Source organism: Pseudophryne corroboree, chromosome 6 (assembly GCF_028390025.1).
Source record: "Pseudophryne corroboree isolate aPseCor3 chromosome 6, aPseCor3.hap2, whole genome shotgun sequence".
Classification (NCBI taxonomy): domain Eukaryota; kingdom Metazoa; phylum Chordata; class Amphibia; order Anura; family Myobatrachidae; genus Pseudophryne; species Pseudophryne corroboree.
In genome coordinates, this window is record NC_086449.1 from 525,317,665 (window position 1) to 525,334,993 (window position 17,329).

The 17,329-nt window shown below is 44.7% G+C and overlaps 1 protein-coding gene across 3 annotated transcripts in view; it reads left to right on the forward strand.

Annotated features, from left to right (window-relative positions):
* Nucleotides 1-17,329, forward strand: part of RASSF3 (Ras association domain family member 3) — a 437,534-nt gene that overhangs the window by 336,094 nt on the left and 84,111 nt on the right. The window contains exon 1 of one of the 3 annotated variants that reach the window (XM_063927545.1): nt 170-612. The exons of the other annotated variants lie outside the window; for them this stretch is intronic. Within the exon in view, the coding sequence (XP_063783615.1) occupies nt 487-612 (126 nt within the window). The 5' untranslated portion in view covers nt 170-486. Of the gene's footprint in view, nt 1-169; nt 613-17,329 lie in introns of those variants that run through there. 3 annotated transcript variants of the gene reach the window in all.

Here is a 17,329-nt window from a genome sequence, read left to right on the forward strand (position 1 = left end):
TGCGCGTATGTGACAGCTGTCACTAGGGAGAGATTACAGCCTCCCAGTATGGCTGTGACAGGGTAAAAAGCGAACGGTCAGACTGAGGTGTGCACGGAGAAGCCGTGTATCAGGCGGCAGTGGGTGTGTAGCACCTGGCGTGCAATGCGGGGGGGGCGGGTGTGTGGGCGGGGCGCTGCGCTGTGTGTACTGTAGCTGCAGGAAATCTCTCACTCAGTCACCACCATAGCAGCAGGGATAGGCGCCGCTCAGCCCGTGGACGTATACGGACTTTATAGGCGAAGTTGCACCGCTCACCCGGCCGGGTACAGCTACCGCGCACACACATCTCATTAACAGTCGCCCGGTCTCAACGGGACCCGCTGCCATATGAATCTGGCTGTGAGGGCAGGGGAGCCGGCGGACAGCTGCCCGGCCGGGTGCAGGAGCCGCTGAGGGCTGCGGCGGTCAGAGGGTCTGTCTATCCCACCCGAGGGCGGCCAGCAGATGACGTGGAGCAGTAGCATGAGCAGCGGATACAGCAGCCTGGAGGATGACTCCGAGGAGTTCTACTTCACCGCCAAGACCTCCTTCAAGAGGAGCCCGTGGACTAGGGCAGCCCGGGGCCAGCAAGTGAGTGCTCGCAGTGTACCCCACACACACCCGCTGCCTGCAAGGCTGACACCCCGAGAGTTACGTAATGGTATTGCCCCGTTTGTGGCTTGTCCTGCATGTAGCACTGTCGGGTTTCAGGCACTCGGTGCGCCCACTCCACATTATTGATGAGTTTTCCACTGTACGCCTATATACCCGGCGCTGCTCACACGTGCTGCTAGTCTCCGGCTGGTGACCTGCTCCCACCCACTCCCGATACACTACTAATCCTTTCAGCAAGTGTATTGTTGTCTGCCCCCCAGTCATTCCAGCACAATGCACTTTTATGGTGCTGTGTAGTCCCTACATAATACAGTAGATTAGATAGGTGGGGGAAGTGTACTTCTGTTATTATTTCTGCAGCATCATGAAGCAAATCAAATACAGCGTCTTTTATACATGTTTTATATTAAAACTGCAAATAGTTGTACTTTACTTTATTCGGGGCATTTTTGCTGCTGGATTGTATGCCATGTGAGGAGCGTGCACTGTTCTCTATCCCTCTCTGTGCCTCTCCTAATCCCTGTGTGTGCACACGTCAAGATCAAAATGGTGCAATAATCATTTTATATGTATCCAGCTGCACAGTGTTAAAAGAAGCATGGAGCAGCTCTAATGTGTTGTGTAGGAAAGGTACAATTACTGCATTAGCATCATGTCTTTCTATTATTGCCCTTTAGGTGCATAGGTTCCACTCGCGTCCACTGCTTTTTATATTTTATTCTTCTATAACCCGTTGAACCGTATGTGCAGTGGCACACTTCTACATGTGCACGTCCACTTATCACTCTTGCTGGTGGCCTTCAGTACCTGAAGGAAAATTGTTCTAAATTGTCTCTAACAACTTTAGGGATTTTATTTACTTCCATCTGTCTGTTTTCTGACAGTGTTAATTTAATGGGCATATTCCTATGGATTGCAAGTAATGTGTGACTTCCAGGTAATGAAGCCATGGTGAGAGAGACCATAGAAGGTTTTGCCTTTCTTCCACTTGTGTCCTAGGGAGATAATACCCCTTGAGCAGATTGGCATTCTATGGTCAATAAAACTTGCTATCTCACACATTCAGTTCCACAGGCAGCATAACTACATGAACCAATATAGTAAAATGTAGGTGGTATTCTAGTTTGTTTTTGATCCAGTAATGCACAGTTGTTTTCGTTTTTTCTTTTTTTTTTTTTTTATCGCACCTGTAATCATTGCTGATTTGTATGTAATAGTATTTGTCCAGTGAGCATTTAGGGATTACTGAAAAAAGAATTTGACAGTGTTTGTTTTTATATATCAAATTGAATAATTTAGTATTTGAGTAGACAACTCGTTTGGACCAGCAATTCCATTTTCAAATCAAGTTTAAAAAATTAATTTACTTCAAATAAGAAAAAGACACTAAATACAACACTAAAGCCTTTTACACTAAATGAACCAGTAATAACACTTTCAGACAGTAAAGTCTGAAAGTCCTGGCAATTACCCGCCATTTCAGTGCCGGGTAGTTTTGCCGGGACCTGCCTTACCACCCTTTCACACAGACATGCAAATTATCAGGTCTAGAATTTCGACCCAGTAATTTGCAGATCAGCACGGGTATTTGGTCTGTGTGAAAGGGTCAACCCGGATCGAAACTCCCGTGTCTCCGACCCTGGTAAATTCCAGGGTTGAAGTCCTGGGAATTTCAACCCGAGTTGACCCTTTCACACACAAAAAGGACCCGTTTTTTTTTCATGAAATTACCGGGTAGAACTGCTTCACCCGATAACTTCCATTTCTGTCTGAAAGGGATATAATTGATTCACCTAAGCCAGAGGTTCTCAGTGTGGGTTACACTTACCCCCATGAGTACAAGCTGTGACACTCTGCTATGCAAATTTTGGTTACTAGTCGGACGCGGGGGCAGCGCTAGGCGATAAAAAAACTCCTCCTCACAGTGCCAAAGATGGACTACTAGAAATGCTGACATTCTGCGCCAACTTCAAAGACTCGTCCTCCCGAATCTTAGTCCATCAAAGCCTGTGAATTCTACTTACAAGTCTGGTAGCAGTGCTTGATATTGCAGTTACAGGGAACACCTCAAACTGTATTGGGTTCCCTGTACCGGATGTGAATTAAAAAGATTGACAACTTGTACTTTATGTATTTATTACCAGTTATTTATATAACGCATACATATTCTACAGTGCTTATTTGGCGCTGGGGCCACATTAGTCCCTGCCGCAGTTAGAATCTAGGTTACCTACCATTATGTACATGCAAACACATTCGCACTAGGGTTAATTTTGTTTGGAGCAAATTAACCTGCCAGTATATTTTTTGGATTGAGAGGAAATCCACACAAGTACAGAGAGAATATACAAACTCCACACAATTAGGGTCATAGTGGGAATTGGACCCATGACCTCGTTGTTGTAAGGCAGTAATAATAACCATTACACCATCCGTCAATAGGTCAACACCAAATGGTTGACAGGGTCAAAAGATCGCCATTAAATGGTCCACATTGACTTCAGTTGACGTGCAAATTTTCGACACATTGTGTTCTTATTTTAACCCTAACCCTAAAAATTGTTAACCTTTTGAGCCTGTCAACCTATTATATCGTCCATCCGGATACCCCTTGTGCCAGATTTAGATAATCCCATTGCGGTGTAAACACAGACTCAGGGCTAGAGTCTGTAACGTAACATAGCATTTTGTTTGTATATACAGGCACAGCCATACACAGACTATAGGCTTGTCATGTACCATTTTAATCAGAATTCTGCTTTTGTGTCTTATTTGCATAGCGATGAGAATAATACCGCTTTCACATCGCTAATGCCGGATCCCACCCGGTAAAAGAAACGTGTCCTTACCGTGTGGGATCCGGCATTTGCTCCCTTCTGCTGGCTTTCCGACCCTGCAATATACCGGGTCGGTTGCCATAGCAGCGGGGGGGCGCAGCAGGGGCGGGGGGGGAGGCGGCGCTGGGAGATGAGCTCATCTCCTGCGCCGCCTCTCCCTATGCTGTGAATGGTAACCGTGTCGCATCGACACGGCTCCCATTCACACTGCACCTGACCCGGTATTCAACCCGGGTATAATCCTTCTTTTATACCGGGTTGAATTACCGGGTCAGGCGACCCGCTAATTCTCAGAAAGTGCTTTCACACTGACCCGTGTCGACACGGCAATATGCCGTGTCGATACCGGGTTATTTGTGCGATGTGAAAGGGGTATTAGATGCATTTTCATCAGAAAAAGATGGCCGACATTAGCAGAGCTGCCCTGGAACTGCCGGCTTCGTCACACTAGGCATTTTGCGGTACATGGTGTATTGAGGCTAGATGTTTGAGGACACATCTGTATGTACAGTTTATCTAATAGCAAAACTGTTGAATACCAGAATGCTGTTGGGCTGCCAGAGGATGCTCAGGGACAAAAAATAATAATAAAAGGATTAAGAACCTGACCGAATCTAAACTAGCATTTATCAAAGGCAAATATGATTTTGCTATCTCTTATGGAAATAATAATAATAATAATAATAATAATAATAATGTTTAAACACCTTAAGATGTCTTTGGACCGAGTTACTTACTGCCATATGCAAAAATCAATTGTGATGAATACTATTGGCTACATTGCATATAGGGCCTAATTCAGATTTGAACGTAAACCTGTGGAGAAATCCGATGGTGTGGGGTCTGCGCAGACGCATGTGCAGAACTGCTCTTGTGATATTGCTTACAGCCCCCTGTCAGCTGCAGCATGATTGATATTTCACTGCAGCGCTTGGGGAGCATGTCGCCCTCATTGTGAAGGTGTGACAGGTCCAGGATCGGGATACGGTCGTTAGGTCGACAGTCGTTAGGTCGAACACTGAAGGTCGACAGGTCAAAAGGTCGACGTGAGTTTTTCACTTTTTTTATTTTTGGTATTTTTTTCCCTACTTGGAGATCCACGTGGACTACGATTGGAATGGTAACCTGTGCAAAGCGGTAGCGGAGCGACGCACCTTGCCTGAAGCATGGCGAGCCATACGAGGGGACACTGTGCACTAATTGGGGTTCACCGTCACTTTACGAAGAAAACGACACCAAAAAAAGTAAATTAAAAAAACCCTCATGTCGACCTTTTCACCTGTTTACCTACTACATGTTGACCTAATGCCCATGTCGACCTAATGACTGTCGACCTATCTGTGTAGTCTGATACAGACATACTGACTTGGGTGTCAGGATCCAATGGCCAGCCTGAGTAAGCTTACGCCATGGTCTGACAAATCCCAGGGGTCAAGTAGCCATGGCCCCTAGATTTGCTGCCTGGCTACCAGATTTTGGAGGGAGGAAGCAGATCCTCTACAGCCCCAGTGGAGATTTTTGTAGGTGTGCCCGTATTGCGGCAGCCATTTCTTGCACAAGAGTGCATGTGCTGTGTGTCTGTCCTGGCCTGCGCTGACTGCTGTCTCCAAACTCCGGCTGCATAGAGCTCTCCAATAAGAGGGTCTATGCGCGGCCAGGGGTTGCGGCTTCGGAGGGATATTGATGTGGCCACAGTATAGGTGGGATTGTTTGCCCGGGGGTAAGGTTGCGGAGTGGTTGTTTGCCTGGAGGTACCCCCTTATTTGTGTGGGGGCTGGTTGTGGCTGCGAAGGGGGGTGGGGGAGAGGAGTTGTTTGCCTGGGAGGTATCTGCACCGCTGAGTGGATGTTGAGGGCTGGTATGCCAGGGTGTATCTCTGTGGTTGTGTAGCCATGGGGGTTAGTTTGCCTTGAGGGGGGTGCTGCTCAGCTTGGGGGGGGGGGGGGGGGGGACTTGTGCCTAAAACCATTGTGAAGCGCGAAGTGATCAGAGTCTGCATCCTCAGACACTCGGCTCTCGCAATTGTATGCAGGAGGCGTCTATCTCCTACAGGCACCTCCTGCTGCTTTTGCATTGTACTTGGATGGAATTGCACAACCGCTCCCTTTGTGGCTGTGCAGTTCCATACAAACATGAATTAGGCCCATAGTTACAATATGATAACATTACAGGTTTTCTTCCAGAAAGTCACCACAATATTTTGCAGGTTGCTCTGCTTAAACTTAAATGTCCTGCTGCAAAGGCATTGATGTCAATGGTACCTTTTCTCTTTATATTTATTTCTCCCGTTATTGTGACGTGTTATAGCTTTAATTTAATTCTGGTGGTAATGATAAAGATGTGCCTATGTTACAGTGTGTGTGTTACTTTTATCTGTCTCTTTAGTATAGTGTGGTCCTCACTTGTCAAATTTGCAAAAGCTTCATACTGTGTTACAAATACTGTGCTTGATAACATTACACCTTGCGCTGTCTGTTCCAGTAAATTGTATCTGGAAAATGATTACACATTTACTTTGTAGTAACCACCAGACTTCGTTTTCCTAATGAACTTCTTTTGCACTAGCTCGTCACGGGGCAATCTTTGATGTTTTATGTAATAATTACTGGGCCTGAATCTGTTTTCACACACACAAGATGCTATTCTACTTTTAATTATCCATTGCCTAAGGATGGTGTTTAGTTTGCTTAACGTTTTTACATCTGTCGTTTCACATAAAAATAGTTTTGGTTCTCTGTTATTAGAAAATAAGGATCAAAGCATGTTGGATACGCTAGTAAAGTGTGTCTCCACAATCTTCTGTCTAAAACCATTCATCAGGTTTCACCCAACATGTTTCTTATATTTAAAGGGGTGTTTGGCCAATGATATATCTAGCAGGCTTGTACCTGCATGCTATTTTTACTAAATATGTGTGTGTGTATATATATATATATGTGTATGTATGTATGTGTATGTATGTATGTATGTATGTATGTATGTATATAATTTAAGAGACAGAAGTATCTATGTTTGTAGTCTATAGAGAAGACACGATCCTGCTGCCTTTACACAATTGTATCCTGTGCAGAGAGCACATCAGAGTTTGTGCAATGCATATAAATCACTATGGAATTCAGCTCAGGTGCACTTAATTCGTAAAGATGCAGTTTACCGGGCATTAGTTGCTGTAAACTGCATTTTGTGACTTAAGTGCTGGCCACAATGCAATTACCACACACAGTAACACTGCGACTAGCCCTGAGGCAGTAGTTGGCACAGATTTCTGATCGAATCTCAGGAGGCTGCAAGCAGAACTTCGCCAGTCGCAGTTCTCAGCGCGGCTAATTGAATTGCTTTAGGTGCTCATCACAGGAGGTTAACCAACTCACGCTAAATTGAATCCTGCCAATAAGTCTTGAAAGGCTGTGTGGTATGAACAGGTTGCTGGGTCGATGCAACCAGTTCCCTGTTCACACTATGGGGTATATGCAATTCACGGCAAATCGCGGCAATTTTTCGCCGTTTTTTAATTCGACTTAATTCGACAGGTGAATTCCGGAAGGTGGCTTCCGGAATTCACCATATTCAATGAAAAACGGATTCGCCAGAATCGCGGGCGAAAATCGGCCGATTTGGCGGATTTTGCCGCGATTTTAAAAAACGGGAAAAAACGGGAAAAACCCGGAAAAAAAAATGGCGTGGGGTCCCCCCTCCAAAGCATAACCAGCCTCGGGCTCTTCGAGCTGGTCCTGGTTCTAAAAATGCAGGGGAAAAATTGGGCAGGGATCCCCCGTATTTTTAAAACCAGCACCGGGCTCTGCGCCTGCTGCTGGTGCAAAAAATACGGGGGACAAAAAGAGTAGGGGTCCCCCGTATTTTTAACACCAGCATCGGGCTCCACTAGCTGGACAGATAATGCCACAGCCGGGGGTCACTTTTATGCCGTGCCCTGCGGCCGTGGCATTAAATATCCAACTAGTCACCCCTGGCCGGGGTACCCTGGGGGAGTGGGGACCCCTACAATCAAGGGGTCCCCCCCCAGCCACCCAAGGGCTAGGGGTGAAGCCCGAGGCTGTCCCCCCCCCCCCCCATCCAATGGGCTGCGGATGGGGGGGGCTGATAGCCTTTTGTGATAATAAAAAGATATTGTTTTTTCCAGCAGTACTACAAGTCCCAGCAAGCCTCCCCCGCAAGCTGGTACTTGGAGAACCACAAGTACCAGCATGCGGGAGAAAAACGGGCCCGCTGGTACCTGTAGTACTACTGGGAAAAAAATACCCAAATAAAAACAGTACACACACACCTTGATAGTAAAACTTTATTACACACTACCGACACACACATACTTACCTATGTTGACACGCCGACTGCCACGGTCTCCGACGATCCGAGGTACCTGTGAAAAAATTATACTCACCTTCCAGCGTCCAGAGGTACATCCAGGTCCAGAGATAATCCACGTACTTGGCAAAACAAAAAAACGAACACCGATCCATACCGGACTAAGAAAGGGGTCCCATGCTTTCACATCAGACCCCTTTCTCCCGAATCCCGGGACATCACGTGACTCCTGTCACTGAAGTCCCTTCAGCCAATCAGGAAGCGCTACTTCCGTGGCGCTCATCTGATTGGCTGTGCGCTGTCTGTGCTGTGACAGCGCATCGCAAAGCCGCTCCATTACTTTCAATGGTGGGAACTTTGCGGGTAGCGGTGGGGTTAACCCGCGGTCAGCCGCTGACCGGCGGGTGACCTCACCGCTAGCCGCTAAGTTCCCACCATTGAATATAATGGACTGGGCTGTGCGATGCGCTGTCTGCTCAGACGTGCAGAGCCAATCAGATGAGCGCAACGAAGTTGCGCTTCCTGATTGGCTTTAGAGACCTTTCTGTGACAGCTGTCACTGACAGGTCTCTCTGCATTCGGGGATAGGGGTCTCATGTGTCAGCATGGGACCCCTTTCAGTCCGTTTGGTCGGGTATTTGCGTTTTGTTTTTTTCTACAAGTACGTGGATTTATCTCTGGACCATGGCTGAGGTGAGTATATTGATCTTTTATTTTCAGGTACCCCTGGATTCTACATGGAGAAGAGGACCGATGTCGGCGTGTGAACATAGGTAAGTATGTGTGTCGACGTATGAAATAAAGTTTTACTTTCACGGTGTGTGTGTCCTGTTTTTATTTGGGTATTTTTTTTCCAGTAGTACTACAGGTACCAGCGGGCCCGTTTTTCTCCCGCATGCTGGTACTTGTGGTTCTCCAAGTACCAGCTTGCGGGGGAGGCTTGCTGGGACTTGTAGTACTGCTGGAAAAAACAATATCTTTTCATGATCACAAAAGGCTATCAGCCCCCCCATCCGCAGCCCATTGGATGGGGGGGGACAGCCTCGGGCTTCACCCCTGGCCCTTGGGTGGCTGGGGGGGGGGACCCCTTGATTGAAGGGGTCCCCACTCCCCCAGGGTACCCCGGCCAGGGGTGACTAGTTGGATATTTAATGCCACGGCCGCAGGGCACGGCATAAAAGTGACCCCCGGCTGTGGCATTATCTGTCCAGCTAGTGGAGCCCGATGCTGGTGTTAAAAATACGGGGGACCCCTACGCTTTTTGTCCCCCGTATTTTAGGCACCAGCACCAGGCGCAGAGCCCGGTGCTGGTTTTAAAAATACGGGGGATCCCCTGTCAATTTTCCCCCCGCATTTTTAGAACCAGGACCAGCTCGAAGAGCCCGAGGCTGGTTATGCTTTGGAGGGGGGACCCCACGCCATTTTTTTTTTTAGGATTTTACCGTTCCAGCAATAAAAAAATAAAATAAAAAAAAATAATATTTTAAAAAATATATAAATAATATTTGTGCCTCCAAAAAAAAAAAAGTACCTAATCCCTTCTAATATAAATAGATCTGCTATTCCCAAAAAAAAACACACAAAAAAAAACATGTTTAAATTTTTTTTATTTGTTTTCACCCTCCAAAGTGTGGCGGATTGAAAATGACGAATTTGCTGTCTAAAAGCACTGCTGTCGAATTTCCAAACTTGAATTGAATATGCTTTGGTCGAATTGCAGCACTTGTATCATTGCAGAAAAGTCGAATTTGCAAAAATTCGAATTATGGAAGTCCGTTTTTTGGTCGGAAAGCACTGAATTGCATAGGCGAAATTTTTTTTTTTGGTCGAAAATGACCCGAAATTCGACAATTTCGGGAATTCGACCGCAATTGCATATACCCCTATAGGAGAATTTGATCTCCAAGCACTGCCTCTGCACGTGATGTGCTGATGGCATCGACACAGCAATATGCCATGTTGGGGCCGCCAGTCTGAAAAGGGTCTCAAGCGGGTCGCACCTGGGAAGGACACGTGTAGAAGTCCCGGGGCGTATTAATTAGTACCTCATTCAGTTTGATTGTAATGTGTGCACAAGCATAAATATCCTAAAAACTTGGTCTGTGATGGTGGAGTTTGGGAAACTGGTGTAATCTGAAGTTGGAACAACACTTTACATTTGAATAAATAAAATTGCGGTTAGAATTTTCTGACCAAACAAAGGAGCTTTTAGAAACTTGGGTTTGTTTAAATTAGAATATCTTCCCACAGCAGTGTCTGTACCTCTTCCCTTTTTACCTATGGGTGGGAGATAAGTAATGAATGTGGCTTCTGACATTATACTGTACTAAGGTGGTTATTCCGAGTTGATCGCAGCCAGCAACTTTTTGCTGCTGCTGCGATCAACTAGTCCACGCCTATGGGGGAGTGTATTTTAGCTTAGCAGGGCTGCAATCGCTTGTGCAGTCCTGATAAGCTAAAAAAAATTCAAGCAAAAGATGACTAGCCCTATACCTACTTACCCTGTGCGACGATCCCTGCGATGCTGGAGCAGGCTTTGAGGTCAGACATCTGCCCTATGTTCTTCTGGACATGCCTGCGTTTTACTCCCCACTCCCCGAAAACAGCTCCAAACGGTCCAGATCCGCCCTGTCACACCTTCCTGTCAATCTTCTTTTCGGTCGGCTCTGCGACCGCTTCCTTTGTAAGTCGCGACGTAACCCGGCGACCCCCGGCACCGGGCAACATCGCGCTCTGCGGCCGCCGTGCATGCGCATTCCACACCCGTTCACACCGCAGCGATAAACCGCTGGGTCGGAATGAACCCCTAAGAAAATTAGGCCATAGCCGTCTTGATTTGTGGCACATAAAGAATATGTGTGGTCTTATAAATTCTATTATATCACTTCATTTCTAAAGAGAACTGGCTTGTGAACTTGTGCTGTTAAAATCCCCCATAACCTGAAACTGCACAGACTTGGAACAAGAAGCTGAGGAGGTAATTCAGATCTGACGATAGCAACAAGTTTGTTAGCAGTTGGGGAAAACCATGTGCATTGCAGGGGGGTACATATAACATGTGCAGAGAGAGTTAGCTTTGGGTGTGGTGTGTTCAAACTGAAATCTAAATTGCAGTGTAGAAATACAGCAGCCAGTATTTACCCTGCACAGAAACAATATAACCCACCCAAATCTAACTCTATCTGCACATGTTATATCTGCCCCCCCCCCCCCCTGCAGTGCATATGGTTTTGTCCAACTGCTAACAAGTTTGCTGCTAGATTAGGTCTGAATTGCCCCCTGAGACCTGTCCTTGTATGCGTTACAGTATTTTGCAGTTGTAAAGACCCTGCTGCTATTTTTTGGAATTATGGTGGGCTGATAATTTGATTATAGTATTGCTCCCTGTGAGTGCTGGGGCAGTGAAACTATGATATGCAGTAATCCACACAGTGTGCAGCTTTGCCTGTGCATTATTTAAAGGTTCTCTTGTATAATGTGGACACAGAGAGATGCCATTGTGTTTGATATATAAAACACACAATGCACTGGTGATGGGGGATATGTTTCATTGTACTGCAATAGGGATAAGATCACAAGAAATTGTGGTGTCTGACTTCTGTGTATTCAGAGTTCTATGTAATAAACAAGTAATTTGTGTCACCTTTTATCTGTGTGTACCTATCTGAGGAATGTCATGTAGTCTTCTTCTTCTTTTTTTTTTTTTTTTTTTTTTTTTTTTAGTGTGTTTTCACTGGGGCTCATAAGAAATAGCTTTTGCAGTGATCTTTTCTAGGCAGCAAGGTTACATACCAGAAAGCTGATAACCACAGAGCATGGTACTGCTGTGTGGGAGACAAAGCAGGTGTATTGTTACTTTCACTGTAATGTGAGGTTTTAAAACTGTCACAGTGAATTGACCAGGAAATCTTAGTACCCAGGTCTTTTCTTTTTCTTTGCAGTGTACAACTGTCTGACCCTCTTGTAAAAGTACAGCCAACTATGTTTTCCCACACCATATGTGTGACATTTGTGATGGTTGTGGTGTGTTAGTAGCCATGGAAGTCTCAGCAGCTGTCTCCAAGCCTGTCAGCATTTCTATAAAATAACAATATTTGGTGTTCACATAAGTGAGCAGAGCCTGCAGCCTCCACCCCCCTGACTGCTTGTCAAATCACATGATGACACTGGCTTCCAATTATCTCCCTAAGGCTGCTTCCATGTTTTTAGCTTGAAAGAGGAACATAAAATATCTCACTGTTTGCAGAAAATAAAACTGGGCTAGGTCATGTTTTGATTTATGTATCAAAAATAAACGAGTTTGAGTTTGCAATTGAGTTTGCAATTGAGTTGCTTTGTATGTGTGTGAATTGTTTTGTGAATTGTGAATTGATTCATATAAAATACTGATCACTTCCATTAAAAATGTGTAGATTTTGCGGTTTTATTCCTGTAATATGAAGAAAGCCTCAGATGGCCAGATTATAAAAAATGAATAGTACATATAGTATTCTGATTGTGTATCTTCTTGCATCAATATTATTAAATATCAGGTTGTGTTGTAATCTCAGTATACGTTCACCGTCAGCTAGTCTTATCATGATAGTGTAGGAGACCTGCAGTACACAGGCCCATTGTTAGTAAAGCTTTCTATCTTGTATATATGAGTGATTTCTATGTTCTGTTCTTTAATGTATCTGATCTGCCTTTAGTAATAAACATGGCTTTTGCTAGGATTCCTCAGTCCACCTTGTACATTTCAGTTTTCTAAAGACATGGCTGAACAGTAATTTTAGGGTTTTATTGTTTCTTATCAGGCAGATTCCGCTTATATTGCCATCCTTTCCTCCTCCAGTTGTATATCTTACATTAGTAGACGTGGTATTGGCAAAATACAGCCACAATAAAATGATCACTGCACAGTACAATAATCCTCTTGGTGAAAGGTCAGGCACAGTCCAGCCAGATTACACTTGAAGGTGTGTCACATTTGTGATGAGCTCATCTGAATGAACATTGCTCATTATCCATGTGCCTCACACCCTCCAAGTCTGACTCGTATTGCAAAATAAAATAAGGTGCCAGATTATAGAAAGTACATTCAGGTGCTCGTAGCCCTATTTATTCATCAAGAAACTCAGAGGAAATATGATCACATCCGCTGTCCCAACTAGGATTATTGTGAGAAGCAGAGTATTTGAAATGTGCAGGGAACCCCCCCAATAATAGGAATGTAATTATTTGGTTACAGGCATGATTGGCTTTGTCACCTGGCACTGATACTGGGCGGTAGTTAAATTCTGTTTGGTGTCATAGGGGTCGATTCTATTCGGCAACTTCAGAATAGCGCCGGGAATTAGCTCCCGACGCTATTCAATTCAGCTCCAGTTAAGTCGGCGATGTCCCGTTCTCGCCGACTTAACAGGTAGTTTTGTCGGGAGAACGGGCATTCTCCGACTTAACTACCCGCGGCGATGCTGATTCCCGACAATCAGCCTCGCGCCGTCCGCGAGGCAGCACTTTTGTCGGGTTTCTTCTCTCATCCCCCGGGGATGAGAGAAGAATTCCCGACAATTGCGGGTCACTAGCAGCTGAATTGAATAGCGTCGGGAGCTAATTCCCGGCGCTATTCTTAAGTTGCCGAATAGAATCGACCCCATAGTGTTCATTCTAGCACCCTGCGCCTTTCAGTACACGTGCAGTTCCTCTTTCCTGTCTGGGGTGTCGCTCTCTGCTCTGGTGCTTCTCAGAACACTCTGCTCTGTTTCTCAGGACTAAAATACAGACCAGAATGTGCCGAGAAGCACATTCTGCAGGAAAGAGGAACTGCACGTGTACTGAAAGGTGCAGGGTGCTAGAATGAACAGTATGTCAGTGTGTAGTGCCTTATGTCTGTATAGTCCTCCTATTGTAATTTGACCTGCAGAATTATACTGAACCACTTAAATGCTGTGTAAGTGCGTATCTTGGGTGAAAAGATACCCAGGCCATTCAATGTGGGCACTTTAACATGTCTATGCTACATATTCTGCAACTCTAAATGCAGCTTTGAAAAAATGAATTGTTGATATGACCTTACAGAAGGCAGTACCAAGCTTGTCTATGGAAAAATGTTATTTTTGTGTCCGCACCCTGCACAGACCTGTTGCATGGCTGCTTACCAACTATGTGTCTCTGCTCTAACTTGATTTGAAACATCAGGTCTTTGTTGGTGTCTTACAGCTATCCTTGTATATCTTATACACTTGAGATGTCTGCTTTTCGTTGTGAGAAACATTATCACTGTACGAGTTAGTGTTGGCCTATATTAAATTTTTAGCATACTTTGTAGATCCATAATAACTTGTGCATAAACTGGTGCACTACTAGTGCAGTTTGGCATATGTACGCCAAGATGGAACACTGCTTATCTCTCTTTAAAGATCACTGTCCGTTAAATGACAGATGAAAGTAAGAGATTTTGGGCTCAATTCAATAGGTTGCGATGTTAATAGCGCTGGGAAGGAGATCCCGGCGCTATTCAATACAGCGGGCTGTGACACCCGATGACAGGATTCCTTCTTGCAACTCCGAAAGGGTGCAAGCAGAAATCCGACAAAAGTGCTGGCGCAATGCTGATTTTTGCCCTTAGCGCGGCGGAAACGGCATCGTGCCGGGCACTTTAGTCTGAGAATGCCGGTTCTCCCGACAAAACACCCTGTTTAGTCCGGTAGAACCGGCATTCTCTGACTTATCATCACACTCAATTGAGTAGTGTCAGGACCTTCTTCCTAGCGCTAGTAACATCGTATCCTATTGAATCGAGCCCACTGATATTTTAAAAGGTATGTTTAAATATTGTCATTGGCCTATTAATGTTACTAGCGGAGTGTTTACCCTCCAGATAAAATGAGCTATGAGTGATCTTATTGTCAGTTGTGCATAAATGATTTAGCATTTTTATGTAGTTCTAGCTGGTAGAAGTTATTCACAATAGAATGAGAAAAGTATCTCCGATTACATACTCCTGTATTCTTCTTACCAATCCTTTCTAATATTTATATCTTAAAAAATGTTTTTGGGGCGGATTCATCGTGTGTTATCATTCCACCTCCCGAATACGTTTGTAAATGAAGAGCTTTATCTCTGTGTTTTCTCTTCCTGTCTGTAGGGATGAGTAGGATTTAAAGCCAGTGCAGTTGTCATCCAGCAAGGATTCCTTGGCAGGAGAGCTATGCCCAGGACCGTGTATTTCCTGCATGCTGCTTTCCTTTCCCTAAATCAACAATAAAACTAGACCTCAGCAATTGTGTGCACTCCTGATGTTTCCTGTTTCTCAATGTGCTGATTGTGCACAAGTCTTTTCTAATGTGCCCCCCAGTGCGAGCCACAAATATCAACTGTACAACATTTACACTCTTACGGTGCTGTACATTCTCAGGTGCCACATTTGTGATATAACTTTCGCGTCATAACCCTCCAGTACTACCAAGTGCCATACTATATTATAACTTGCTGTTTCATACGGGTGTGGTATAGAAGATCTACAATGTGTAGGTCGACAGGTACATAAGGTCAACACAAAAAACTATCAGAGCACAGGGAAACCCAATTAGTGTACCACGTCCCCATGCTGCGGGCAGGGGGCCTCGCTCTGCTGTTGCACCTGACACAGGTTACTATTCCCAATCGTAGTCCGTGTGGATGGTGAAGGATTAAAAAGGTGTTAAATGCAAAAAAAACTTAAGTTGTGTCGACCTTTTGTACCTGTCAACTGTCTACCTTTTCCATTGAGACCTAATACATGTCGACCATATGAGTTCGACCTAGACATTCTGTCTATCGGAACCCATTTCATACTTAATGTTGAAATACATTTATATACGAAACACAAAAGCATTGTAAACGCTTGTCTTTAAGGACTATGAGAAGTGTTTTTATTACGTGGTAAGGTCTGCTTAATATAAAGTATTGTATTATTTGATGACACTTAGTTATCTGTTCATAAGATTCTGCATACCACTGTCTCCAAACTACAGAATTGCAGCTGGTATTGGCCAAATGACCTAGTAATAAGTCTAAAGTTGCATACATACGGTGCAATGTAACCTTACGATTTGGACTATATAGTCAAAATCGTAAGGAAAGTTAGTGGAAATCACACAGTATGTACACACCTTGCGATACCGATGCGCGCTCCCATAGGGTTGGTATCGCAAGAAAAGATGGACTGTGCAGGCACATTAATCTTGACTATATTGTATACTATCTAGTATATAGTATAGTCAATATTGCCACTTGGTTCAGGGCTCTGAGGGGTTATGGGGAAATTGCAAAGTCAAAATCGAAGATTGTCGAAATCTCACCGTGTGTATCCACCTTTAAGGTGTGATATTACATTGCGATTTTGATTATATAGTCAAAATCGTAAGGAAAGTGGGTGCACATCGCAAGAGGTTAGCCTGCTTGCGATACCAATTTGATCCCGATGCGCACACCCGCAGGGTAAGTATCGCAAGGTTAGATAGACTGTGCAGGCAAGTCAATTTTGACTATCTAGTACAGTGATTTTCAACCTTTTTTTTTTACTCTCGGCACACTGAACAATATTTTAGAATTTGCCAAGGCACACCATCAGTTCCCCACAGAAAAATACAAAAAACACACATTGGCCCTCACAGTAAAATAAAAATCCACACATACATTGGCCTACACAGAAAAAACAATAACAGTGCTATCCACATAAAACATATTGCTCATTACATAAATCAATCGCATTTCTCCCCACATAAATCCTATTGCTCCCCACATTAATTATTCACCTTGTTCCCCCCCATAAATCCTTATTCTCCCCACATAAATCCTATTGTTCCCCACAGGAGAAATAAAATAAATATTAGCCCCTACCGGTCAGCTGTCCTTCTTCCTGTCCCTCAGTGGCGGGGGTTGTTAATAGTGCAGTGCTGTGAATACTGAGCAGCTGGCGGTCGGGCAGGTGTGGATGTAAGTGGGCAAGGAAAGCTGTGTATGCAGGCGGGAACTGGAAGATGTGTATGTAGGCGGGTGGGCGGGCTGCATGGTTAGATACGGCGGCCGTGACCTATGATATCACACCGCCACGTCTTCAAGGCATAGGTCACAGCCAGAGCATGACTGAGCCTGGACTAATAGTTCACTCTGAAGTTGGAGGAAGCTACTCTGGCTCCGCGGCACACCTTGCAACTGGTCACGGCACACCAGTGTGCCACGGCACACTGGTTGAAAAAGCCTGATCTAGTACAAAGTATAGTCAAAATCGGCCGTAGCCAATATTGCATGCACACAGTCAATACCGCATAGTCAAAATCGCAGATAGCCAAAATCTCACCGTGTGTATGCACCTTAACAACCGCAGTGCATGCATTAAAATCTATTGAATAATTCTTTATATACTGTATGTTCTATTTGTATGTGGTGCGATTTTGTGGCCCTTGTGAACAATCCCCTATGACACGAGACCTGTCTGCCTGGCTCTTGTGTTGAAAAGCCAGATTGAGCCATCTTGTGTTACAGATAGCACTTCTTTCTCTCAGGTG